Source organism: Leptonychotes weddellii, chromosome 4 (assembly GCF_054177405.1).
Source record: "Leptonychotes weddellii isolate Sample4059 chromosome 4, ASM5417740v2, whole genome shotgun sequence".
Classification (NCBI taxonomy): domain Eukaryota; kingdom Metazoa; phylum Chordata; class Mammalia; order Carnivora; family Phocidae; genus Leptonychotes; species Leptonychotes weddellii.
The window spans coordinates 170,641,449-170,669,104 of record NC_138372.1 but is presented as its reverse complement, the minus strand read 5'-3'; the positions used below and the strand labels follow the sequence as shown (position 1 = coordinate 170,669,104).

General features: G+C 55.8%; 1 protein-coding gene across 2 annotated transcripts; it reads left to right on the top strand.

Annotated features, from left to right (window-relative positions):
* Positions 1-248: 248 nt before the first annotated feature.
* ARHGAP39 (Rho GTPase activating protein 39) lies at positions 249-27,026 on the top strand. Of its 2 annotated transcripts, XM_081816737.1 has the most exons (9): positions 251-394; positions 7,230-8,583; positions 10,035-10,596; positions 19,093-19,185; positions 22,453-22,526; positions 23,802-24,001; positions 24,729-24,820; positions 25,239-25,408; positions 25,490-27,026. In XM_081816737.1, exons 1-9 carry the CDS (start codon positions 276-278, stop codon positions 25,682-25,684), a joined length of 2,859 nt encoding a protein of 952 aa, XP_081672863.1. In that variant the 5' UTR covers positions 251-275; the 3' UTR covers positions 25,685-27,026. The 2 variants fall into 2 exon arrangements, with proteins under 2 accessions (XP_081672864.1, XP_081672863.1); XM_081816738.1 differs by lacking the exon at positions 19,093-19,185 and having other exon boundaries at positions 249-394.
* Positions 27,027-27,656: the final 630 nt, after the last annotated feature.

The following is a 27,656-nucleotide window of genomic DNA, read 5'->3' as shown; positions in this document are numbered from 1 at the left end:
TCTCATCCCCATGAGAGTGTTTCTTTTTTTTTTTTAAGACTTATTTATTTGAGAGGGAAAGAGAACAGGGGGAGGGGCAGAGGGAGAGGGAGAGCCTCAAGCCGACTCCCTGCTAGCGGGGAGCCCGATGTGGGACTCGATCCCACGACCCCGGGATCATGACCTGAGCCGAAGGCAGACGCTTAACGACTGAGCCACCCAGGCGCCCCAACACTTACATTCTTAAAAGTGAAAGGTTTATTTTGAATGTACCATATTTTTAAATTATTGCACTTATGCGCATGTCTTTTTTCATTTTGCTATGTTCTAGTTCTTCACCACCAGGAGTGTTCCTTGAGAAGGACTATGAGATTTACCGGGATTATAATGTGGATGGCCAACTTCTTCACTACAGGTAGAACCCACTGGCTCACACTTGGTCCTGTCTCCTGACCTGAGGGTGGTTTTCCTGGCAGCTCTTGGGTGAGCTGGAGAAGAATCTGGCTCAACAAGAAGCTGGATGTATACAGCATGAGGGGTCCTGTGCTGGCCAGAGGAACATGATGAGAGGCTCTGGAGCCACCAGCACCTGGGCAGAGGCCTTTTGGAGTGGCCCCCAGGTTCATGTGGCAGCTTTCAGGAAGCTGGAAGAAGCTTGTCACTGCCCGGTTTGGGGAGCCATGGAGCCCATTGCCCCTAACAGAGGAGTGAGTCCTTGGGGGATCCTCAGCATGCATTCTCCCCTGGAGCTCCAGGCCATGCATCAGAGTGCTTCCCAGGTGACGTTGGGAAGATTGATGTTCATCATAAGGAAGGAAGTGGACATTGGCTTCTCTTGGTCCTGGGTTGGCCTTGCAGGGTATTGCAAGGTTCCAGAGATGACCCTCGGGACCCCAGGGCACAGCATCTGTCAGACTGGGCGGGGGCCATCCTCAGCCAACTCATCGGTCCAGGTGGGGTGGTGTGCCTCTGGTGGCCTAAGTGCCCTCAACACAGACCCAACAGGAGTGATACCAGTGTTGGGAAGGCATTTGAAGACCTGAGGAGCGGGCTTTGGTGGTTTGCTCAGACAGTTTAAAGATCGATCCTGGAAGGGCTAACTCGGTTTGTTGATATGGAATGAATCTGAGGCTACCTGGGTCGGCCAGTGTGGGTGTGTGACCGTGGGTGTGTTTTGTAGCCTCCCTGTGCTTCCGTGTCCTCCCCAGTAAAGCGGGATGCAGAGGGCTGACTGGGTGGGCCCTCAGTGCACCTGCTGCAGGTGAGGGTAGGTCAGGGCAGGCCCTCAGACTTGGTGTTTCCTGTAGGGTGCGTGTGCCCACCTGGTCTTTGGTGGCCTGTTGCAGCCCTGGGCCTGCTGTCCTGGGTGCCATCTGAGTTGGATATGAGAATGACACGGTGTAGTTTTAGGAATGAAGGCACTCACCCAGCCAGGGTAGGAAGAACGGGAAGGTAAGTGTAGGGACAGACTAGGGGAGAGACTCCCCCTCCCTACCACACCGTGAGCAGGGTCTGTGAGGAGGAGGGGAGCAGGAAGGAGCTTGTCCAGGGTGGCTTGTGCTGCCTACCCAAGGCTGTGTGCTGGTCAGGTCCCTGAGCAGGGCAGGGGCAACGATGGGACGCCTGGTAGACAGCTCATCCACTCCAGGCACGGAGGTGAATTGGTGAGCCTGAAGGTTTACGGGGCAGTTGGAGAGCTGTGTGGTTCAAGTTGTTTTTCAAACAGAACTTCAGATGTACAATTTCTTGTCCACATGATCAAGGCTCTGTGAGTTTCACTCACCAACTTTGTTACGGAGGTCCGGGCATCCGCGTACACGGCGGCCACCTCCTGAGGAGGCGGCGGCAGAGCAGTTCCTCCGGCTTTGGTCTTGTGAGGTGCTGTCCATTCTCCTTTTGGAAAGAGGCCATGGAGAAGTACTCTGAGCTGAATGGAGCCCTCTCTTCCTGCTCCTGCCCTTTCAACACCCGCCTCTGCCCTGCTTGCCTGTCTCCAGCATTTCCAGCGCATGGAAGGTTCCGTCTTCTCTCATGGTTTTAGAGAGTCACTGAACAACCAGATCAAGCAGTCGTCCCATTTTATGTAGAGACAAGTGTGACTCTCTGCCTGGGTGCCTCCGCCCTAGTAGAGTTGATGCGGGATTAAGGCATGGGTGAGGACAGGCTTCCTGGGTTTGGGGAACCATAAGGAGACAGGTCTGAGGGCAGGCCAGGGAGGTCGGACTGGGTAGAAAGGGTGGCCACAGGCAGCTGGGCCATCTGGCCGCTCAGTGGTCAGAGGTGGAGGGGTGCACAAGAGGCAGACAGCAGGGCGTGGAAACTGGATGTAGGGCTTCAAAGAGCGCTTCCAGAAGCAGGGCAGAGAAGTGGGGTCAGGTGGGAACACAGAGTATGGGGCTGCGGAAAGGCCTGGCCTGAGGATGAGAGCTGAAGCCGCCGTGCAGTGAAGCCTGTCGGGGAGGCCCCTCTTGGCTGCTGGGCTCCTTACTCTCCGTGACCAAGGGCCATCTCTGGGCCCTAGGGGCCCATTTTCCCAACTGTGACTTGGAGTCCATGACGCAGAGGTTCCTACATGGGCCCCAGGCCTGCCTTGACTTCTGTAGGGGTGCTCGGTGCCCACATACGCTGCAGTGCTGGGCATCGCCCCTCAGCTCAGGGACATGGCGTTCACGGTGGAGGGCAAGGCCATCGGTCTGCCTTTCTCCTGCCTCAGTCCCTCTCATTTCCACCCTGACTAGATGAAACCGCTCTAGAGTCCTGGGACAGGTGTGTCATCTGACCAGCTGCCTCTCACGTGCTCTTGACCCTGACACTCGTTCCCACCCTCATCATCGTACAGCACGATTTTGATGGCCCACAACTGACAGGCCACAAGGTGCCTCCTTGGGCGACAGCCCTCAGCGCCCTTCAGCAGGCGAGGATCATTCTTTACCTCATAGCCCCTGTGGGGGCCCTGGCACCAGGGCTGGGTCACTGTCTGCTGAGTGGTGGAAAAAAGTGCAGAAATGATGCTTCACACTTGCTGAGTGTTTCCTCTATGTCAGTACTGAGCTAAGGACTTTATCGTAGGCACATTATGTGCCTTAATCCTCATAAGAATAAATGAGGACACTGAGTCAGAGATGGTAAGTGATTTTTCCCAATCCCCACAGCCAGGTAGCAACAGGCTGAAGTCCAGTCCCAGATTTCTGGATTCCCAGCCCAGTCCTCAGGGTTTGCTGGTCCCTGACACATTACCTGCCACCCTTCACTCTGCCTCCAGCAGCCAGGAGCAGACTTCCCAGGAGTGGGAGCCTGCATCCCGAGTCCTGCCACTCTCTGACTTCTCCTCAGGACAGTGAGACTGAGCTGCTGGTCATCGCTGTCAACTGGTAGAGTTGGATCCTGGCTGTGCTCAGGGGGCCCCGCACCTGGCACGTTGGAGTAGGCTGCCTCCCAGCTGGCATGGGCCTCCATGCTCTCATCCAGTCTCGCATCACTGGCCCGTGTCCTCCAAGGCCTGCTTCTCCCAGTCCCAGTAATTGGCAGTCATGACCTTGCCCAGAAAGGTCCGGCAACAACCAGAGGTCAGGGGCAGAGGTGGCAAACTATACAGCTGGTTTCTTAAAACTCTGATTTCCACTTTTGCAGTCACCACTGCATTAACTTACGAGACCAGCCTGCACACAGAGAACAAAATAGACAGAATTGCCCTGAAGTCATCAGGGATCTACTAGGGAGTGGAGACTTGAGGGCTGAGGAGGCATCAGTGCAGCCTGGCACACGGATGGCACTTCCTCTTCCTCGGGACAGTGAGGCTAAGAAGCTGAGCTGACCATTGGGTGGTTCCATGGCTCCAGACATCAGAGTCCAGAGGCCACAAAAATGAGCCCTAGTTAACATTCCATGTTTCCACTTGGACTCCTGAAAGGCTGTACCCAGGAGTAGGATGAGCCATAAGTAGACCAGCTCTCAAACCTAAGCCTGATTTCCAGTCAGCTCAGTCCCAGATGGGATTCAGGTTATCTGACCTTTCCCCAGCTGCCTGTCAGAAACAAAAATAAATCCAGAGCCTCAGATGATCCCTACAGTTTTTCATCAGAATTTCGGTCTAAAATTATCTATAAAATCCTAAAGAATTGACCCAAAAAAAAAAACTAGAACTGACAAGTGATTATGGCAAGTTTGCAGGATACAAGGTAAGTTTACAAAATCAGTTGCTTTCCTATATACTAGCAATGAACAAGTGGAATTTGAAATTAATACCATTTACATTAGCACCCCCAAAAACGAAATACATAGGTATAAATCTAACAAAATATTTACAAAATCTATATGAGGAAAGCTACGAAACTCTAACAAAAGATAAAGAACTAAATAAATGGAGAGATATCCCATGTTCATGGACAGGAAGATTCAATACTGTCAAAATGTCAGTTCTTCCCAACTTACTCTATACATTCAGTACAACCTCAATCAAAATCCCAGCAAGTTATTTTGTGGATATCAACAAACTCATTCTAAAACTTACATAGAAAAGCAAAAGATCCAGAATACCCAACACAGTATTCAAGGAGAACAAAGTTGGAGGACTAATACTACTCAATTTTAAGACTTACTAGGGGCGCCTGGGTGGCTCAGTTGGTGAAGCCTCTGCCTTCGGCTCAGGTCATGATCCCAGAGTCCTGGGATCGAGCCCCACATCGGGCTCCCTGCTCAGCAGAGAGTCTGCTTCTCCCTCTGCCTGCCGCTCCCCTTGCTGTGTGGCTCTCGCTAGCTCTCTCTCTGAAAAGTAAATAAACAAAATCTTAAAAAAAACAACAACAGACCTTACTCTAAAGCTACCATAGTGAAGACAATGTGGTATTGGTAAAGAATAGACAAATAGATCAATGGAACAAAGTAGAGAGCCAAGAACTAGATCTATAAAAATATAGGCAGCTGATTTTGACAAGGGGGCAAAGGAAATTCAGTGGACTAAGGATAGTCTTTCCAATGAATGGTGCTGGAGCAACTGAACATCCGCTTGTAAAAAAATGAATGTAGCCACTGATTTTACACCCCTCACAAAAATGAGCTGAAAATGGGTCACAGACCAAATGTTAAAACACAAAACTCCTAGAAGATGACGTAGGAGAAAACCTAGGTGATCTTGGGTGTGGCGATGATTTTTAGATGCAACATTAAAGGCACCATCCAAGAAAGAAATAATTGATCAGCTGGACTTCATTAAAATTAAAAATTTCGGGGTGCCTGGGTGGCTCAGTTCGTTGAGCGACTTGCCTTCGGCTCCGGTCGTGATCTCAGGGTCCTGGGATCGAGCCCCGCATCGGGCTCCCTGCTCGGTGGGAAGCCTGCTTCTCTCTTTCCTACTCCCCCTGCTTGTGTTCCCTCTCTCGCTGTGCCTCTACCTCTCTCTGTCAAATAAATAAATAAAATCTTTAAAAAAAAAAATTTAAAAATTTCTGCTCTTCAAAAGACAGTGGCAAGAGAATGAGAAGACAAGTCACAGCCTGGGGCAAAGTATTTGCAAAAGCTACATGTGATAAAGGACTGTTATCTAAAATACCAAGAACACTTGGCAGTGAGGAAACAACACAGTTAAAGAATGGGCCAGAGACCTTAACAGACACCTCATCAAAGAAGATACACAGATGGCGAATAAGCATATAAAAGATGCTCCACATCATATGTCATCAGGGAAACACAAAACAACGAGATCCCACGACACACCTGCTGGAATGGCCAAAATCCAGACACCGATGACACCAGATGCTGGTGAGGACGCGGAGCAACAGGAACGCTCACTCATGGCTGGTGGGAGAGCAGAACGGTGCAGCCACTTTTTAGGACGGTTTAGAGATTTCTTACAAAATTAAACATGCTCTTACCATGTGATCCAGCAACCATGGCCCTTGGTATTTACCCCAAAGAGTTGAAAACTTATAGCCACATCAAGACCTGTGCATGGATGTATGTAACAGCTTTATTCAGAGTCACCAAAACCTGGAAGCAACCGAGACGTCCTTCGGTAGGTGAACAGATACGTGACCCGCAGTCCATCCGGACGATGGGATGTCATTCAGCGCTACATAGAAATGAGCTCTCGAGCCATGGAAAGACACGGAGGGACCTTAAATGCATATTGCTAAGTGAGAGAAGCCAATTGGAAAAGGCTCCATACTGTGTGATTCCAGGTCTCTGACACTCTGGAAAAGGCAGAACCATGGAGACAGATGAGTGGTCGCCAGGGGTTGGGGGGAGGGAGGGGCAGTCAGAGCCCAGAGAATTTAGGGCAGGGAGTCTACTCTGTATGACAATCTACTGGTGGACGCACGTCATGACATGTTTGTCCAAACCCACAGAAGGTCCAGCACCTGGAGTGAGACCTGAGGTCAACTAGACGCTGGGTGATGATGATGCTTCATGATCATGTCCCCGTGTAGGTTCATCGACCGTAACAAATGCACCACTAGTGGGGATGATGATAACTGGGGAGATTGTACATGAGCAGGGGTAGGGGGTATATGGGAAATCTCTGTACCTTCCCCTGAATTTTGCTCAAAAAAGCAGTTTTTCTGTCTGTGCCCAGGTGCAGTGTTGTGTGTATGTATGAGGGCAGAGTCACGGGGGAGTCAGCCTTTTTGGAGCTCACAGGACACTCTTGTTGAAAAACAGGACCTGAGATGCTGAGGGGTGAGAGGTGGCCCACCACCCTGTAGGAGCACAGGCAGGTGCTAGATCCAGGAGTGAGGCCTGCAGAGAAATAACCATATCAAATCAGAGTTAGAGAGGCCTCTGGGAGGGCCACCCCCAGCTGTTGTAGAAATAGTTCTGTGCCTGGTGCTGGGGTGTGACCAGAACACACACACACATACACACACACACCCTTCCTTGCAGGGAGTGTCATGATGGGCCCCAGAGGAGAGGGAACTGTGTGAGGACAGGAGGGCAGCTACTCTAGACTGCACTGCCCAGGGGTTGGGTGCCAGCAATGAAAGGTGGACAGGCCATTTACAGGGAGCCCCCCAGCAAGTGTCAGGCCGCTGAAGCCTGCAGCCCCCATTTGGGAGGTGAGGAGAACACTGAGAAATGACCCAGGCCTCTTGGGCCCTGACTTCAGACACCTGTGAGGCCCAGGCCAGTGAGTAATGTGTTCAGGCTGGTAGCTGGGCCAGACTTCCGCCTCCCCACCAACAAGTAACCTGTTCCTGCCCCCCCCCCCCGAGAACCTCCCCCAGGTAACCTGTGCCTGTCCCCCCTCCCCCCAGGACCTCCTCGCTTCGGTGGAATTCGGGCACCAAGGAGCGCATGCTCATCAAAGTTGCAGACCGGGAGCCCAGCTTCCTCTCTTCCCAGGGCAATGGCTATGCCCTAGATGGCCAGCCTGGCAGCCGCTCCCGCAGACCCTCAGGTGGGCAGCACTCGCCCAGCCTACAGACGTTCGCCTCGGACTCTGATGGCCCTGTCTTCTTCCCTGAGCGTCGGCCTTCGCCCTTCCTGAAGAGGGCTGAGCTCGGTAGCTGCTCCCCACTGCTGGCCCAGCCACGCAAGCCCACCAGCGACTCACAGCCCTCCTCCCCACGCTACGCCTATGAGCCCCCACTCTATGAGGAGCCCCCTGTGGAGTACCAGGCCCCCATCTACGACGAGCCCCCCATGGACGTCCAGTACGAGCCTGGCGGGGGCTACCAGGCAGGCTCACCCCAGCGGTCTCCGGGCCGCAAGCCACCCCCCTTCCCACAGTCTCCCAAGCAGGGCTCTGCCTCGCCCTACCAGCAGCTGGTGCTGACCAGGCAGAAGTGCCCCGAGCGCTTCCTGAGCCTGGAGTACAGCCCTGCAGGCAAGGAGTACGTGCGGCAGCTGGTGTATGTGGAGCAGGCGGGCTCCAGTCCCAAGCTGCGTGCAGGCCCAAGGCACAAGTATGCACCCAATCCTGGAGGTGGCTCACTCCCCCTGCAGCCCAGCCCCTGCCTGCTGCGGGATCAGCGCCTGGGGGTCTCCTCTGGGGACTACAGCAGCATGGGGGGGCCTGAGCTGCAGCACGCCCAGCCACGGGTGCAGCTGCCCCAGGCCCAAGACGACGCTATGTCCTGGTCCAGCCAGCAGGACACCATGTCCTCAACAGGCTACTCCCCAGGCACACGGAAGAGGAAGAGCAGGAACCCTTCTCTGTGCCACGCCCCCAGCACCTCGTCCACTGAAGGCCCCGGGGACCGTGACCTCCTCGGTGAGCAGCCCCTGGCTGAGGAGCGGCCTCTGTGTGGGCCTAGCCTGGCCCCAGTGAAGCGTGCAGAGGGCAAGACGGGCGAGGCCGAGCCTTTCCTGGCGCAGGCACGGCTAGCCTGGGAGGCGCAGCAGGCCCACTTTCACATGAAGCAGAGGGGCAGCTGGGACTCCCAGCAGGATGGCTCGGGCTACGAGAGCGACGGGGCCGTGCCACTGCCCATGCCCGGGCCTGTGGTGCGTGCCTTCAGTGAGGACGAGGCACTGGCCCAGCAGGAGAGCAAGCACTGGCAGAGGGGCGCCTTGGAGAGGCTTGCTTTCCCCCAAATCCTGCTCGAGAAGAGCGTCTCCGTGCAGACCAACCTGGCCTCGCCAGAGCCCTACCTTCACCCCTCACAGGTAGGGAGGCGCTGCCAGGGTCCCTGGGCAGAGGGGGGGCAGGTGGTGGTCCCAAGGCATGGTGCGGCACTCAGCTCCTGGTAAGGCCTGGCCAGGTCCTGGCAAGTCACCTGCGGGTCAAGAGGCCGTGCCCTGACTCCATCCAGCCCGTGGGTGCAGGGTAGTCAGGGGAAACAGGTGGGCAGCCACCCAACCGCTGAGCCCCTGAGCCTCTGTTCTCCCATCTGTGAACAGGCTCTCAGGCGAGGAGCTATGCAGGTGGAGTGTCAGGTGCCCTTGCTTAGAGCTCTTCTGCAGCAAGGAGGGGAGACCAGACACCTGGTCCTCGTGCTGCCTCTGGAGCCAAAGCAGAAGCCTGGCCTGGCTTGTCCTCTCTGGTCAGGCTCTCTGAACCCATGTGCGTATTCTGTCTAGGTCATGTGCTGGAGCTTGATGCCCCAGAACTTTGTGTGGGCCACTGTCCTAGTTCTCACCTCCTGACCCCTGACCTTTCACACCAGTCTGCTGCATGAAGCCAAGGCTGAGGGTCTGCCCTGGCATCTGCCAAGAGCTGGCAGTGGCCAGAGGGCCTCCTGGTGTTGGGCTCTCAACCCCACCAGGGAAGACGTGCCCAAGGACCCGGTAACCTTGGGAGGCCAGTGTCCCTGGGCAGGGCTGCTTTAGTGCCCCTCCAGGCTAGAGAGCTCAGAGCAGTGTTTCTGTCTAAGCCAAGAAAACAAAGGGCTGTTAGCCCAGTGATGCCCTGTACGGTCATGCTGAGGCCATTAGGGAGGCAGGGAGGGGGCTTGGGACAAACCTTCCCTTCCCAGCATTGTGGGAAGCATCCTAGCCCCCTTGCAGGCTGGCCCTGCCACTGCCCGGCCTCACTCTGCCCCCAGTCCCATGTGGGGATCTTTGTTGGAAGGGTAAGGCTCCGTGACGGGAGGGGCGGCCAGTGTAGTGGACCAGGAGAGACATCTGTGTCTCTCTATGGAACTTTGCGTCTCGGGTTTTTCTCATGTTGGCGGGGCTGCCCTTTTCACCTGTTTCTCAACCTCAGAGCTCAGTGAACTAGCAGAAGCAAGGCCAGCAGGAGGCAGTGCCCTTCACCGTGCACGGGGTCTCGGCACTCTGCATGGAGAGGGCAGCATCCCCTAGCATCCTCCCACCAGGGGCCAGTCAGCCCAGAAAGCCAATGAAACACATGTGTGGCTTCCTCCCGCCCCCAGACATGCACTGGACGCCCCCCCACCCCCACTACCAACCCTCAGTTGCAGGAATAGGGAGGGCACTTCTTTACCCCTCAGGGTAAAGGTTGGAAGAAGGGCCTCTGTGGGTCCCTTCCCAGCCTTGTGCGAGGACCTGGCATGTGTTTATGCAGTGGGTAGAACAAGATGAGGCCCAGAGCTCCTCCAGCAGCCTCACGGCAGCAGGGAGGCCACACCCCCTCATGGCCCCTCTGTCCTTCCTAGTCTGAGGACCTCGGCTCCTGTGCCCAGTTTGAGAGCAGCCGGCAGGCCCGCAGCGTCATGCCCAGCGCTAGCTGTGTGTTCCCCACCTTCACTCTGCGCAAGCCGTCCTCGGAGACCGACATTGAGAACTGGGCCTCCAAGCACTTCAACACGCACACACAGGGCCTCTTCCGGCGGAAGGTGTCCATCGCCAACATGCTGGCCTGGAGCAGTGAGTCCATCAAGAAGCCCATGATTGTAACCAGCGACCGCCACGTGAAGAAGGAGGCCTGTGAGATCTTCAAACTGATCCAGATGTACATGGGTGACCGGCGCGCCAAGGCTGACCCACTGCACGTGGCCCTGGAGATAGCCACCAAGGGCTGGAGCGTGCAGGGCCTGCGGGACGAGCTCTACATCCAGCTGTGCCGGCAGACCACTGAGAACTTCCGCCTCGAGAGCCTGGCCCGCGGCTGGGAGCTCATGGCCATCTGCTTGGCCTTCTTCCCACCCACACCCAAGTTCCACTCCTACCTGGAGGGCTACATTTACCGGCACATGGACCCCGTCAATGACACCAAAGGTAAGGCCCAGTGCGCGAGACCCCTTGGCACCCACAGCTCAGGGAAGGGCTGTGGCAAGAGCTGCCCGGTCTACACTGGCAGCCGGTATGTGGAGGCAGGCACAGCACCTCCAAGCAGACACACGTGTCCTCTGAGGACCATGGCCTAGGTTCCCACGGGACGTGGGGTCCTCAGGGAGCCCCCCCCGCCACTGAGGCCCCGAGAAGAACGACAGGCAATCCTGGAACAGGGTCCCCAGCCACAGGCCAACAGGTCAGAGAGGAGGGGTGCAGATGAGGACTGGCCTCCATGTCTCAGCCAGCTGGCCCCCACTCTGCTGAGGCCTCCGTACCTGGTCACTCTGCTTGACGAGGGTACTTGCTGTGCCTGTGTACTTACTATATTGGCTTTCAGCCATACTCAGCCATACTGTGGCCTGGAGAGGTAGCCACCCCAGCCAGGCTCGGGCCATCTGTTGTGGGTGGGGAAGAGATGGGGGTTCCTGGAGCAGGGCTCCTGAGAGCAGGGAGGAGCATGGTGAGCCGGGCACGCATCAGCCCAGCACCAGGTCTGGCAAGTGCATCTGGCCATTGGGGCACTGCAAGCTGACCTGGCCCTGAGCCACCCCAAGGAGTCAGAGGTTGGACCAGCATGGGTAGCCACCTGCTGATGGCTGCCTGGGGCCAAGTGTGGGGCCAGATCCTGCCAAGGGCTCCTGAGAGCCATGCATCAGGTTTGTCTGGTCCCAGACCTGGCCTGCTCTGGGGAGGACTCAGGGCCACGGTCCTCCTAACCAGACAATGCCCATGTGGCCAGCACAAGTCCTGTGCGCGCAGAGAGAGCGTGCGGACAGGGCCGTGGGCAATAGCTGCATCTGCAGTAGGCTACCCACCACCCAGACAGTCGTGGGTGTCCACGAGGCATGGCCATGGCACCGGCAGCTGGACACACATGTGTGCAAATGTATGCACACACTCACACGCCCTCCAAGCTCCTCTTTGGGAGTGACTGTCCACCTTGATCTGGCCAGGGCCTTGCCCCGGCGCAGGTGTGTGGGGCCAGGGAGTGTGCACCCAGTGATGGGGGCTGCAGCTCCCAGGGCAGTGGTGGGTCCTCGGGACGGTGCGTCAGGCAAAGCACCATCCGGCACATCAGCCACTGGGCCACAGATCTGGAAGCCGTGGGATTTTGGGCGTTGGTTGGTTGGTTGGCTTTTAAGATATATTTATTTTGAGGGGCGCCTGGGTGGCTCAGTCGGTTGAGCGACTGCCTTCAGCTCAGGTCATGATCCTGGAGTCCCGGGATCGAGTCCCGCATCGGGCTCCCTGCTCGGCGGGGAGTCGGCTTCTCCCTCTGACCCTCCCCCCTCTCATGTGCTCTCTCTCTCTCATTCTCTCTGTCTCAAATAAATAAATTTAAAAAAATCTTTAAAAAAAAAAAAAAGATATATTTATTTTGAGAGAAAGTGCCCGGATTGGGGGAGCGGCAGAGGGCCAGAGTCCTCAAGCAGACTCCCCGCTGAGTGAGGAGCCCAACATGGGACGATCTCACGATCCATGAGATCATGACCTGAGCCAAAACCAAGAAAGTTGGATGCTCAACCAACTGAACCAACCAGGCACTCCTAACTGTGGCATGTGGTTTTTGAAGCAGGGTCACTGAACACAGCATATGGGTCTCCCCGGGTAGTTCCCCACAACATGCAAAACATGCAGCCTGATGGGCAGCCTGAGTCTGCCTTGTCTGCCACTCTTCTCAGGCCTTTCCAGGAGAAGGTGGGCCCCCATTCGCTTCCTGGTTCACTTCAGCCTACTCCTCAGAGGCCTTAAAGTGTGTGTCCACTGCTCAACACATGGCCCTTGGGGCCTCAGGGAGCACTTGCTAAGTAAAAAGGTGAGTGAGCAATGAATGGACAGAGGCCACAGACTCCTGGGACCATTCCTGCCAGCCAGCTGGGGCTCCTGTGGAGAGCTTGAGCTCCAGGCCCCGTGCTGGGCCCAGCAGGACACTCCTTATGGCACAGAGCTTTATGGGCCTTTGTCCCAGTGTCTAGTCTGCACCATGGGGATGGGGCTGGAGTATGTGAGGCAACTGGTGGTCAGCCTGGACATTTGTGGCTTTGAACGTCTGCCCACCCTGAGGGAGGCCCAGCTGGTCTCAGGGCGCCACATGTTCTTGGCCCTCAGAGGGAGATTGGGTCTGTGTGGTCCCACCAACAGGAACCTGCTTCTAGGCTGTGGGATCCGATCTCACATGTATGACACAGGGCTGCCTTCCCGCCAGAAACCAACCCCAGGACCATTCCTGGGTAGGCGTCTGCTGTAGGCCCTGCTCAGTGCTGAGCCAGAGGAGAGGCCTTGTGCTCCCTCCCACCCGCACATCAGGAACAGGCGTGCTGGCTGGTGGTCAGGAAGGCAGACCCCGCCAGCCCACGAGGATGGAGCCTGTGCTTGGAGAAAGGAAGCTGCAGCCTGTCTCGCGGTCACTGGCAAGGGCAGAGCTGAGCCCAGCTCCCGAGTGGCGCAGCACCCTGAACCGTGCTGCCTGCCTGGGCCGCAGGGATCTTGGGTTTCCTCTGCCACAGCACATGTGTGATGTCTACGGTGTGGTCACCGCTGCGGGGGCCCGAGGCACCAATGCAGTGAACCCCAGGTCACATGTCTGCGGACCCCTGCTCAGCCGTGTCTCATACATGGCCGCACGTTAGTGCCAGCCAGCAGCAGGGTGCCCTCACAGCGGGGGTCCTCAGGACCTCCCTCGCAGGCTTCCAGCGGACGTCAGACTGCAGCCCTCCCGTGTGCCCCACGCAGCAGCACTTCCTGCCGAGGACAGTTCCCTTCACCGCTCGCGTGTTCACTGAGACTCAGGGTTTCTATGTAAAGGTGTCAGATGGAACACATACATTTACCTGGACTCTACCTTGAAGTCCTGCTAAATGAACAGGGAAGGAATTTTTTAAAGGAGAGGGGAAACCAACAACAACAACAAGGGAATGTAAACTGGTGCAGCCACTGTGGAAAACAGTTTGGCCGTTCCTCAAACAATTAAAAATAGAATTACTGTAGGATCCATCGATTCCACTTGTGTGTATATACCAAAAAGAATTGAAAGCAGAGACGTGAACAGATGGGTACGTGTGCACTCAGATCCCTGGCAGACCTGAGACAGGCTGCAGCTTCCTTTCTCCAAGCACAGGCTCCATCCTTGTGGGCTGGTGGGGTCTGCCTTCCTGACCACCAGCCAGCACGCCTCTTCCTGATAGTCACAGCAGCAAAGAGGTGGAAGCAGCTCAAGTGTTTGTCAGGGGATGAGCAGAGACATAAAATGTGGTCCATCCATACAGTGGACTATTATTCAGCCTAAAAAACGCAGGGAATCCTGACACATGTACAACATGGATGAAACTGGAGAACGTTACGCTCTGTGAAATAAGCCAATTCAAAAAAATACTGTATGAGTCCACTCTTAAGAGGCCCCTAGGATATTCATATTCCCAGAAACAGAAAGAATGGTGGGTGCCAGGGGCTAGGGGAGGGACAGCTGGAGACTTGTCTAATGGCTGTGGAGTTTCTGTTTGACTGATGAAAAGTTCTGGAGATGGAGGGTGGTGATAGTATGTAACAGTAAGTGTCCTTAATGTCATTGAACTGTACAATGAAAAGCGGTTAGTTATAATGGTCCATTTTATCTTATGTGTAATTTAGCACAATAAAAATAAGAAAGTCCACAAGGACAAAGAGAATGAACACTACGTTTGAGAAGCTGAGAAGTACATGAACAGGTGGCAGGAAGCTGACTTGGCAGACCACGAAAGGTGGATCCCAAGCAGACAGTGACAGAGCTAAGAAGCTGAAGCAGGTAGCAAAGCCTTAAAACTCCATAGTGGGTGGAGCCAGCTTCCTCTAGCAGTGGTTCGGGAAGCGCGTGATCTTGAAGCTGAAAGAAAAGGACTGGTTGAGAGTCTGTTTAAGAAACAAGCAGCTACCATAGAGTAGGTGAGAGCATAGGTTTTGGACCCAGAGCATTTGGACTCAGATCCCAGCCACATTTTCAAGATAGGCAATAAAACAAGTCTCAATAAATGCTAAAGAAGACAAATCATAGAAAGTGTGTTTTTTAGTCATGACAGAATTAATGATCAGTAACACTAAGATCTCTGGAAAATCCCCAAATACCTGGAAACTAAAGAGCGTACTACTGAATAGCCCATGGGTCAAATAAAAACCTACGGGGAAATTAGAAAGTATTTTGAACTGAAAGAAAATGACAACAAAACATATTAATTGTGGGATGCAGCCACAGCAGTTGCAAGAGGCAGATTCATAGCATCTAAATACCTTTACTCTAAAATAAGGCCTCAAATCAGTGGCCTCTGTGCCTTAAAAAATAAATTATACTAAAAGCAAGCAGAAGAAAGAAAATACTGAAGATCAGAGTAGAAATCAGTGAAAGTGAAAACAGAAAAACTGCAGAAAATCAATGAAACAAAAAGCTAAGTCTTTGAGAAGATTGATAAAATCAGTAAATCTCTAGATTTATCAAGACTGATCAGGACAAAAAGAAAACATAAATTACCAATATCATGAATGAGAGATGATGTCACTGCAGAGTCAACATGTCAAAGGATAATAAGATGAACAACTTTATGCCAGTAAATTTGACAGTTTAGAGGAAATGGACAGATTCCTTGAAAGACACAAACTACTATGGGGATGCCCGGGTGGCTCAGTCATTGGGCGTCTGCCTTCGGCTCAGGTCATGATCCCGGGGTCCTGGGATCGAGCCCCGCGTCGGGCTCCCTGCTCCGCGGGGAGCCTGCTTCTCCCTCTCCCTCTCCCCCTGCTTGTGTTCCCTCTCTTACTGTGTCTCTCTCTGTCGAGTAAATAAAATCTTTAAAAAAAAAAAAAAGACACAAACTACCAAAGATCTCTCAGTAAGAAACAGACAACCAAAAAACCATGTAGCTATTAAGGGAATTTAATTGGTACTTAAAACCTTCCCACAAAGAAAATTAAAGGCCCAAATGGCTTCACTGGTCAACTTTACTGAACAGTTCATTGTTTGTATAGCGATTCTTTACAAACTCATTGAGAAAATTGTAGTGGAGGGAATATCTCCCATTCATTCCATACCAAAATTATAAAAGGACGTTACAAAAAAAGAAAAGTGCAGATAGTAGTATCCCTTCTGAACATAGAGCAGAAATTTTTAACAGTATTTTAGCAAATTGAGTCCAACAATATGTAAAAAAGATAATGCATCTTGAATAAGTGAAGTTTATCTGAAGAATGAAAGGTTGGTTTAACATGAAAAAATGGCAAATGGTAATTTGCCATAGCAACAGAGTAAAGAAGAAAGACCGTGTGATCATCCCAACAAGCATAGAAAAAGCATTTGGCAAAAATCCAACATTTCTATTCCTGATAAAAATTCTAAACAAACTAGGAACAGAAGGGAATCTCTTCAACCTGACAAAAAGCAAATATTTTTTTAAAACCCTACAGTACCCAAAAGAATGGAAAGCTAGAACTCAAGCAGATACTTACACACCCATGTGCAGCATTACTCACAATAGCCAAAAAGTGCAAACAACCCAGGTGTCTAGCAGGTGCATGAATAAGCAGAATGTGGGCTCTCAGTACAGTGAATATTTTGCAGCCATAAAAAGGGATAAAGTTTGATACATGTTATAACATGGAAGAACCTTGAAAAGTTATTCTAAGTGAAAGAAGCCAGATACAAAAGGGCAAAAACTGTACAACTTATATGAAATATCTAAAATAAGCAAATTCATAGAGACAGAAAGATCAGAGGTTACCAGGACCCGGGGGAGGGGGAACGAGGGCACAATGGGTACAGGGTTTCTGTTTGTGGTGATGTAAGAATTTTAGAAATAAATGCGGTGGTGGCTGCCTGACATTGTGAATGTACTAGATGCCACTAAATTGTACACTTAAAAATGGCTACATGGCTACATGTTTATGTTTATGTTTTACCACAATTAAAACAAAAAACACCTCTAGCCAGCATCACACTTAATGGGGAAGGACTGAATGCTTTTCCCCAAGGTCAAGAACAAGGACTTCCAGCCCCACTGCATCAACTCCATGTCATGCTAGAGGCCAGCCAATGCAAAGTCATGGAAGAGGGATAAAAGGCATCCAGACTGGAAAGGAAGTGTGCAACTGTCTTTATTCAGACAACACAATCTTCTATGGGATGTATAAAAATACTGTAAGTGAGTTTAGCAAGTTTGCAGGATGCAAGACCAATATATAAAAGTTAATCATGTTTCCACATAATAGCAACAAACTACTGGAAATTGAAATTTTAAAAATACATCTGGGGGCGCCTGGCTGGCTCAGCAGGCGGAGCATGAGACTCTTGATCTTGGGGTCCTGGGTTCGAGCCCCACGTAGGGTGTAAGATTACTTTGAAATAAAATCTTAAAGAAAAAAATCCAAAGTAGCATTTAAAAATATGATACTTAGAGATAAATCTGACAAAAGATGTCTAAGACTTCTACGCTAAAAACTCCCAAACATTACTGAAAAAAGGCCCAAGTTAATGGAGAGAAATACCATGTTTATGAATCAGAAGACTCAATAGTGTCAAGATGTTACTTCCACCCAAACTGATGTATAGATTCAATCCTAACCAAAATCTTAATAGGTTTTTTTTTTAATTAGAAATTAATAGGCTGATTCTAAAATCCATAGAAAATGCAAAGGACCTAGATTAGCCAAAATACCCTTTGAATAAGAAGAGCGAAGTTGGAGGACTGACCCTACCTTACTTCAAGTCTTGTCATAAACCTACGGAAGCCAGGAGAATACGCTGTTGGCGTGAAGGTAGACAGTAGCTCCGTGGACAGAAGAGAGCCCAGAATTAGACCCAGACATACGTAGTCCGTTAGTTTTTTTTTTTTTTTAAGATTTTATTTATTTATTCATGAGAGGCAGAGAGAGAGGCAGAGGGAGAAGCAGGCTTCCCGCGGAGCAGGGAGCCCGATGCGGGGCTCGATCCCAGGACGCTGGGATCATGACCTGAGCCGAAGGCAGACGCTTAACCATCTGAGCCACCCAGGCGCCCTGTAGTCCATTAGTTTTACACAGAGATGTGAAAGCACTTCAGTGAAGAAAGGGCAGTGACTTCGGCAGCTGTATGTCCAAATGCAAAAAAAGATGAGCCTCAAACCATACTTTGTACTGTATGCAAAAACCAGCTCAAAATAGATCATAAACCAAAATATAAAACCTAGAACTCTAAAACTAGAAAAAAACAAATTTTTTCTTGAGTTAGGCAAAGGTTTTTGGGTGTGATGCTAAAAGCACCATGTACAAGGGAGAAGCTTTGGTACCTCGGACTCTGTGAACAGTTACATCTCCTGCTCTTTACCTCTCTCTGTTAAGAGAAGGAAAAGACCCAGCAGTCACAGACAAGCAAGAAGAGGCCAGCGTGTCCTGTGGTGGCGAATCAGAGTGGGGCATCGGGGGGGGATCTTTGGGGGATGTGTATATGCAGGGGCAGCATACAAATGTGTCTCCAGCTCTTCAGCACCCTGTAACATGGCACACCTCACCCCCAGATCTTGGTTTCTACTACTCTTTTCCATTCAAGGAACCAGGGTTCCTTGGAGAAACAGCTGCGTCTAGGCTGGGGGCGGGGGTGGCAGAGTGTGTCACAGGACACAGGAGCCAACCGAAAGGGCCAAAACTGGAGCCATTTGAGCAAAAAACGCAGTTGTATTGGATTATAACCCACAGCGTAAAGTGATGCATCCACAAGTCCGTACTGATAAAAGTAAATGACCCAGTAGATAAGACAAGGATCTCCCGTGCAAAAGATAACAAATAACTTGTACAGATGGTCCACGGTCAGAGAAGAGCCTAACTCCCAACCTTAGCGTGGTCTGTGCATGGAGACTCACTTCCAGAGAGCACAGGATGGCCGGGGGACGAAGGGCTCCCTGTCAACAGGGCAGAGTTACTCTGTGCAGAGTGGGAGGCATGCCCGGATCAGTGTGAGACCCCTGGCTGTGTCTCTGCTCCTCCTCCGGCACCAGCTCAGCAGCCTGGGACCCCTGAGTGCAGCCATGCAGGAGCCAGATGGCTGGGCTGGGGCTTCTCAAGCCCGCCAGAGGATCAGAAGCATCTCCTCCCTGTTGCCCTTCCCTGCATCTTCCTGCCCACCTCCCGCATGAGGGGAGCCGGCTTTCTGGTCGACACTACCTACCCCAGCCCCGTGGTCCAGACCTGCTCCCAGGCACAGCCACACATCCGTGTGGGTACACATGCCACAGCGCTCCTGGGCTGGGTTCTCCTCAGCCCCAGCTGGGCATTGGCCACAGTCCTGCTTCCCTCTGAGGAACCCAGCAGGGGGCAACACCTTCCCAGCCAACGGGGGTCAGCCCCACGCAGGCCCAGGGGCCTCCTTGCCAGCCACATCGGGACCTGTGTGGGCATGCATTCCTGGCATTGTGTTCTGTGGTCCTCATGGCTCTGTTTGCTCCCCAGTGACGCAGCACATGAAAGCACTCCTGGAAAGGAACACTAAGAAGAAGTCCAAGTTGAGAAAGAAACCCAAGCCTTATGTTGAGGAACCGGATGGTAGGGCCTCTCCCCACAGCCCCTCTGCGCTGTGTCTGCACAGCTCTGCTCTCCGGCCTCGGCCGCCTGGCCTCCTTTCTCTAACCGCTTCTGGGCTGGAAGGCGTGTTGATGGGGTAGCACTAACCATCAGACTTGTGGGCTTCTGTGCTGGCCAGGGGCCCAGGTCACTGAAGGGGCTTCCGCGGGAGGCCACACCTGCCCTGTGCCTTTCTCAAGAACAATTTCCAGCTTGCACGCTGGGCTCTCGGTGGGGCAGGGCGTGAGGACAAACTGGGCAAGGCCTGCTGGAAACACCCCTAGGTGAGTGTTTGCTGAGGAAGGGCGCTGTGGGCAAGTGCCTCCCCAGCCCTGACCTCTGGCCCAGGCCACCCGGGGGCAGGGCGTGGAGCCTGGCATGGCTTCCTTGGAGGGAGCCCAGGGATTCCCCAACTTCTTCCACCAGCCCCGCCCTTCTCCTGGGTCCTGGCTCAAGACCCGTACCCCCATCCCACCACTGTCCAAGCTCCAGGGAAGCCCTGTTAACCCAGGACTATGCCCTCCCTGCTGAGAGAGCTGTCTTCATGGCAGCATTCCCTCCTGGCACCAGGGCTCTGGGACCAGCCCCAGCCCCACCTCTAGCACTTGCCCCAGCCTTGGAACACATCCCCATTCTCCAAACATGCCCCGCGTCTCCTCCTCTTAATACCGTAACTCAACCGCGATGCCCCTTCCTCTGGGAAGCTCTCTGGCTGCACACCACCCTTGGCAAGAGGGAGCAGCTGCTGTCCAGGATTCCCAGCTGCCCTTGGGCCACACCCATCTGGAACAGGAGTGGCAGGGCATCTGAGCTCCTGCTGGAGCCTGTCCAGGAGTCGGGTTGCAGCAGGGAGGTGGGCCTGGTGGGGCCGAGCGGGACACCGTGGCCCAAGACAGTGCTGGGTAGTGAGGAGGGAGCTAGAAGCCCCAGGACCCCACAGTGGCAGCTTCCAGCCACACCCAGCAACTTTTCAGGCTTAAAACCAGGGGTCGGGGCACTGAGGCCCCGGGGCAGGCCTGGACTCCTGGCACAGCAGCCTCTGGGAGAGCTGCTTCCGTCGGTCCCTCTGCAGGCCTCTGTCTCCTCACCTATAAGACTGGGTATGGGTATGCCCGGGCGAGGCCGGGACAGGCCAGTGGGCCCGAAGCAGAGCGCCCCCACACCATCGTGAACATCTCCCTGGGCTGGGCATGGGCACGGCACACCCTCCCAGGCACGCAGCGGACATCCCACAGTCAGGCCCGGGAAGCCACACCCGCGGCAGTATGGGGTGCAGGGGGGCTCCTGGGACTCGGGGCGCACACAGCCTCAGTCCTGGTCCGCCCACAAAAGCTGATACCAGCAGCTGCCATCTGCTGAGCTGTGCACCAGACTCCAAGGTCAGCCCTTCACGAGCACTTGTGGTCGGTGTTGTCCCCGTCCCCATCCTACAGGGGAGGAAGCTAAGGCCCAGAAAGGCTGCCTTGTGACCAGGTTCACTAACCGAGAGGTGGCAGCCCCCGGATCTTCAGATCACAGTCCGTTGGAGAGGCCCCCGAGATGGGAGGTCAGGGCGTATCTCACTCACCCAAGGGAGGGGTAGGCACACTCCCAGTCTGCAGCCTGCTCCTTGCTGCAAGGTGCTCCCTGGGCCCCTAGTGGCCAGTGGGCAGCCCAAGGCCCCCTTTGCCTTCCAGGTCCCCGGGAGCCTGCCAAGGAAGGCCACGTCGGCCTGTGGCAGACAGGTCCAGGTGCTGTGTCCTGAGCTGGCCTAGCAGAGGCTGCAGCTAGGACTCTCTGCCAGGGATCTGCAGATCCCCCAGGGACCTGAAACAGATTCTCCAGGGAGAATGGGAAATGTTGGTTTTCACTTTGATTACTTTAAAAAAGAATCCCCTTGCCACTTAGAATAATAATACTGTTCTGTGATCGTTCAAAATGAAAAGCTTTTCATGGGCTAAGCCATGCTTATGTTTTTCACACTGGGGTCCAAGGACCCCCACGTGCTCAGACGTCCACAAGAAACTGCTTCCTCTAAAAGAAGACTGGGGTATTTGGATTTGTGAGTTGGGTCTAGAGGCCTCCCTCTGGCAGGCAGGCACTGGGGCAGGTGGGCCCAGCAAGGCCAGAGCCTTCCAGAGAGGGTGCCAGTTCTGAGCTTGGAGGCACACATTCTGGCTTTTCTGTCTCTGTTGGTCCTTGACACCTTGGGCTGGGTGGCTCCTCTGGGCTTCGCCTCATTGTGTGTTCTTGGCCTTCTTGCTGCCTCTCCTTCACTTCCCCTTCCCTTGCCTGGGCCGGGAAAGATGCCACACACATTTCAGACCCACCCTGTGTGGGATCTCCTCCTCCACTGCCTCTCCCCCACCCCCTCTCACTTCTCTCTCCTTCCCCTCATTTCTGTATCTGGAGAAGCTTCTGGCCGAGGTCCTTGCCCTCCTGGAGGCATCCCCCCATGACCACCAGCCACAACTTCTACCAGGGGCCGAGTTTTAGAAAAAACCCCTCCCTTGAGAAAGGAGACCAGTCCTCTCCCAGCCGCCTTCAGCCCTCGGGCAGAACCCAAAGGTGTCTTTCTGTGTAGTGGGCCTTCCAGTGACCCCCAGGCTTAGGACGTGGGGCATCCCCTCCATGCTCATCGTCCTTCCACATGCCACCATCCCCTCGGCCTCCCCTTCCATAACTGCTGCCCAGGCAGCCCTCAACTAAGAGGGATGGGGCTCTGCAGGCCGAGGCCCTCTCCCGCAGCTGGCTGGGGGCAGGGCCACAAGAGTGTTGGGGCTGCTGTCCAGCTAGCCCAAAGCCCACTCCTCAGTACTGGCCCAAGGCAGAGGGCACTGAGCACCTCTAGCCCTGTTGCCTGTGGAAATGACCCTTCTTAGGGACTCCCCAGGGCTAGTCTGCAAGGGGGAGCATGGGGTTTGGAGGCCCTGGGGCCCATGTCCTGCCCTGTCCTGCCTCTGATCCTTCCCAGCCTGCCCTTCCTGGCGGTGGGGAAGCGTGGGTGGGCTGACAGAGGAGTTCCTTCCCAAGCCTGGCTCCTTGAGGTGAGGAAGTGCCCCTTGCCTTTCCGTGTGGGTTTCTGCTCTAAAGGACTTAGCCCAGGACGGTGAGGACCCACTGCCCCCAGGCAAGTGGTAGGCGGGAGCCTGGCCAGGCTAGCCCAGGCCCCCACAGCTCTTGCAGGAGCTGCCTGTCCTCACCCCTCCTGCTGCTGCTTCTCTTAGCCACATGTCCACACCACGCCAACCAGCACCCATTCTCTTCCAGGGGTGGCGATAAGCACGTATGCCAAGTACTGTTACCACAAGCTGCAGAAGGCGGCCCTGACTGGGGCCAAGAAGGTACGAGCTTCCCCCAGGACAGCCGGGCGTGGGTGGGCAGGCTGTGCTGGTGACACCCAGACGGGGTTTGGAGGGAGGCCTGGACAGGCAGCCCTCACATCCTGGGGAATGCCCTGCCCTCCTTGAGTCCAGCCGGCTGGGGCTGGGGGAGGTGGCGGCTCACAGTTCAGAAGGTGCTCCAGAGAGCCCACCGAGGCAGGCAGCCAGGGAAGGCCTCGGGCAGGGGCTGCGCCCCAAGTTCAGGAGCCAGTGCAGACAAGGGGGCGTGTGGCTAGGCCGGGGCCCCAGGGCGTAACCAAGTGAGGGTGCCAGGCCTGCTGCTGTTGGGCTGGTGCAGTGAGGTACAAAGGAGAGGCAGAGCCCGTGAGCAGGCCTAGAGACAGCGCTTCTCAGCGGGGACCCTCACCCTGGCAGGCTGCCCCTGGACCCAGGGGACGCCAAGCCTTGGACTGCAGGGCAGGCTCAGGAGACCGCGACGCGCCTCTTCACTCACACTGGGCCACCCACCTGGCCAAGAGCCCAGACCCATCACAGGGCTCCTCCCACACTGGCAACCAGGGTGGGGCAGACGGGCAGGTGGTCCTCTCTGACACCCATTCTGCCCTGGGCCTTCTTAGTGCCCACCAGAGCTTGGTCCCACAGCCCCTCTAGAGAACAGGCCTGTCACACCAGACGGCTGCACCTTGTTCCCTGGTCTTAGGATGTGTGGCTCTTGGCCATCTTCTCCTCTGTCCCCTGCTCCCTTTCAGCCCCCCCCACCCCATCCAGGAAGCCCCTCAGGCCCTCCTGGGTCTGACCCTTCCCCCACCGTCCCAGAGCCTGGCTGCCCCTCCCCTCGTCCCCCCCCAATTCACTGCTCTAGCTCTGCCACTGGGAGCTGCTGCCTGTGCCCACCTCAGGCTTCTCCCCTCACCTCCAGCCCAGGTGGTCTCACATGGTCCAGATCAGCCAGCCTGGTCCCTCTATGGCCCCAGGCAGCTCTCATGCCAGGAGTCACTCCCACCTTCCTCCTGTGTGACCAGTGGGGCCACCTGAAGATTTAGGACATTGTAGGTGGCCCAACAGGGTGCCCCTCCCCCGGTGATGTGGGGACCAGGGAGTTGGGGTGCCCCGGGCTCTTTCTAGGCAGGTGCCTGGAGTTACCAGGGGTGAGAGGACAAGGGGAGAGGGGGAGGGTGGCCAAGCCAGGGACAGCCCTGGCGGGGGTGGGGGAGGGAAGGCTGGGAGCAGGGCGGCGGGACCACACCAGGACAGAGAGCTGGGCTGTCTTTGCAGGGGCTGAAGAAGCCCAACGTGGAGGAGATCCGGCATGCCAAGAATGCTGTGTTCAGCCCGTCCATGTTTGGCAGTGCACTGCAGGAGGTCATGAGCATGCAGAAGGAGCGGTACCCAGATCGGCAGCTGCCCTGGGTGCAGACACGTCTATCTGAGGAGGTGCTAGCGCTCAACGGTGACCAGACAGAAGGCATCTTCAGGTGCCCCGCAACCCGGGCCCTGGGTGTGGGGGCCTGGGGTGTCTCCACCATTCTCAGGCAGGCAGGAGCCGTCAGGCAGCAGGACCACTGGGCCGACTTCCGTGCCCCAGCCTTGGGTTTTGTGGCCAGGAGACCCATGCCCCTGTCTGGGAATAGCCAGAGGCCCCCCGACAAGAAGCCATCATGTGGGCGGGGAGGGACACCCTGGAGCAAATGGAAGGGCCACTATCAACCGGGAAGGGCAGGGCAGGGCCCCATCCTTAGGAGGCAAGTCAGAGAATCATCCCCCCGAATGGCAGCATGCCTGAACTTAGGCAGGAGGGTCAGCCAGGGACAGTGCCTCTGTAAAAATGGCCACCAGGGTCCCAGAGGGCACTTGGACAGCAGCCATAGGCAGGGCCTGAGACGTGAGCCTGGAAAGACACCCCAGCAGCAGCCAGCAGATGGTGCTCACCTGTGAATAGGGATGATAGTCCCTGCCCCATGGGGAGTAGCACAAGGCCTGCTGCCAAGACTCACCTACCCAAGCCCCGGGAGGAGAGCTGGGGAAACAGGCTTGGGGGTCTAAGGCTCAGTGGCCCTGCTGATAATGGCATCTGCCTGGGGGTGGCCAGCAGAGGGAAGAGGGACAGCATGGGGGCGGGGTCTGGCCGAGGATGCGTGGGGGAGGGGTCTGACCAGGGCAAGACAGAGTCCTCCTCGGTGAGACCCACCCTGTGCTCCACAGAGTCCCTGGGGACATTGATGAGGTGAACGCCTTGAAGCTGCAGGTAGACCAGTGGAAGGTGCCGACAGGCCTGGAGGACCCCCACGTCCCTGGTGAGCCTCCATTCCCCTAGGAGCTGAAGCAGGCCTGCTCCAGGCAGTTGAAACATTTGGGCTCCCCCTTATTCCGCCAGTGATGTCATGGCTCCCGGTCCGTTTCTAGCACAGACAACCCCTCCTATCCTGCAGTCTCCTGGGGGCCCTCCTTCCGGCTTAGCCTGCCGCTCTCCTGCACTCCCTGCATCAGCCCCCAGCCCCCCCCCCCGCCCCCCGGGGTCAATCCAGGCCCTCAGGAGCACCAACGCGCCAGGGTCTGGGCCTTTCCAGTCGGGCCCGACACTCCCGCGCTCACGCCGCACGCTGTCCCTACCCTGTGTCGCCCCAACCCGCTGACCACTCCACGGCGCCCGCCCCGCCCAGGGGAGCCCGCCCAGCAGGCTGTGCTGAGCACCCGCCCGCGCTGTGTCCGCAGCTTCGCTGCTGAAGCTGTGGTACCGGGAGCTGGAGGAGCCCCTGATCCCGCACGAGTTCTACGAGCAGTGCATCGCGCACTACGAGAACCCCGAGGCCGCCGTGGCCGTGGTGCACGCGCTGCCCCGCATCAACCGCCTGGTGCTGTGCTACCTCATCCGCTTCCTTCAGGTACGCGGCGGGGCCGCCCCCACCCCTCCGGGGCACGCCCCACGCGCGGGGCCCGGCCCACCCTCCTGTCCCCCTGCGCAGGTGTTCGTGCAGCCCGCCAACGTGGCCATCACCAAGATGGACGTCAGCAACCTGGCCATGGTGATGGCGCCCAACTGCCTGCGCTGCCGATCGGACGACCCGCGCGTCATCTTCGAGAACACTCGCAAGGAGATGTCGTTCCTACGCGTGCTCATCCAGCACCTGGACACCAGCTTCATGGAGGGCGTGCTATAGCACGTGGGCCCCAAGGACCGAGGGCGGGGACAGAGCCAAGCTCGGGTGCGCCCGGGCAGGGGAGCACGCGGGGAGGGGGGAGGGAACGCCCCAGCCGCGGAGGCAGCATGCCAGGCCCCGCCCATGCCCGCTCCAGCCCTGGAAGCCCCCACCTCTCCCTCCCAGGCCCTTGGCCTGAGGACGCAGCCGGGGCAGAGGGCGAGTGGGAAGAGCGCCTCTGGGCCCCGTCCCACCCCGCCGCCTGGTGCCCAGTTCCTTGGGCACCGCCCCGCCCACCGCCGGCCGGCCAGCCCCGAGAAAGTGCCTTCTGTTTCCTGGAGCCAAGTGACACTGCCCCTCCCGGCCGGCCTGAGAGCACACGCCGCCCTCCCCCGGGGTGAGCTGCCTCGCTGGGGCTCCTGCGCTCAGCCAGGCCCTGGCCTGGCCCTTGCCCGGCTGCCCCTCTTTCCTCTGCCCCGCACTTGCCCTCGGTTTCCTTCCTGGCCTGTAGCCTTCAACACCCCGCACCCCCCACCCCCACCCCGCCACCTGTGGCCTCCATCGTCGAGACCGCACGGGAGTTGGGGGCCCCAGGGCACTGGGCTGTCCATCACCAGAGCAGGGCCCGGCAGGCTGTCTCTGGGTGGGGAGGGGCCCCCAAACCAAAGTCCTCTGGGGTGGGGGCAGGGTTGGGCAGGCATTCTTGGGGCAGGGTGGGGGAGGGGCAAGAGTATTTTTTCTTCGTGTAACTATAAATTCAGATTCTATCCAGCACACCAACCCGCCTGTGTATAAAGATATAGAGGGAAAGATACAAGAACTAAATTTGCTAATGACATAGTTTTAACCCAAATGCTATTTATCTCCGAGCCGTCCTAGCCTGTCCTCTGTGCAGAGCAAGTTGATATCACTCCATCATTTTCTTCCCCACTTTCTTGGCTTCTGACCAAAAACCAAACCCTGCCCCATCCCCATGTGGGACCTGCAGTTGAAGAGAGGGAAGGGACGCCAAGCTGGGGAACCAGGGAACGCCCAGGATTCCTCAAGGCCAGAGCTGGGGATAGGAGGTACCTAGACTCTCAGTTTGTACATTTTCCATTTTGGAATTTTGAGTTCCAATTGTTAAACTTAATTTCTCCCCAGTTTATATATATATATATATATATATTTTTTAGAGTTGAGTTTTTATTTATTATTAAAAACAAAAAAGCCCAGCCCTGCCGCTGCCCGGGTGTCCGCTGAGGTAGCGTCCTCAGTCGGGTGGTCTCCGGGCCTGAAGTGGACGGCCCGGCCACAGACTCTCGCTCTGACGCATGGACTCAAGAGGTGACAACACTTTGTGTGAATAAAATACATATGGACACTTGCGAGCCACGGTCAATGCCTGTCGCCTGGTGCTCTTCCAGTCGCTGCAGGGGTCTGGGTTGGGGGCTGGGCAGCCCACTACTGCAGCCAGCCTGTTGCTAGTATGGTCACCTAGGTGGACAGGCCAGGGGAGACTGGGGGAATGGAGAGAGGGCGTAGGGGGTTGGGCTGTAAGCAAGGCTGTTTCCTGGGAATGGGGGAGAGGTGATGAGCCAGGGAGGGGGCACCAGCTGGGTGTTGGGCCCCCCCTGCGCCATCTGCGGCCACCTGGGGTATGTGTCGACCCCTAAGTCCCTGCCCGTTTGCGCAGGGAGTGGGCTTTTTGTGACGCGTCCTACCCCCAACCTGCCATAAGTTCTAGGCAGAGTGTTTATTCAGTAACTAGTTGAAAATGCAGACAGCCCAGCCAAACTGGCTTTCTCTGAGGGGTACCTCGGCCACTTGCCGGCGGCCAGCCTCCGACGGCGGAGGGACAGAGCCTGCATTCCTGCCAGCGCCTCGCTCCTGAATCCGCCTGCACCGCCGTATCACATCCACACCCCGCTGTCTGGCGGTCTCGTCCGCTGTCCCTTCCCCAGCGGGACAGCAGGGCGGGCCGCTCCCGCCGTCCCGGATTCCCGTGCGCCCA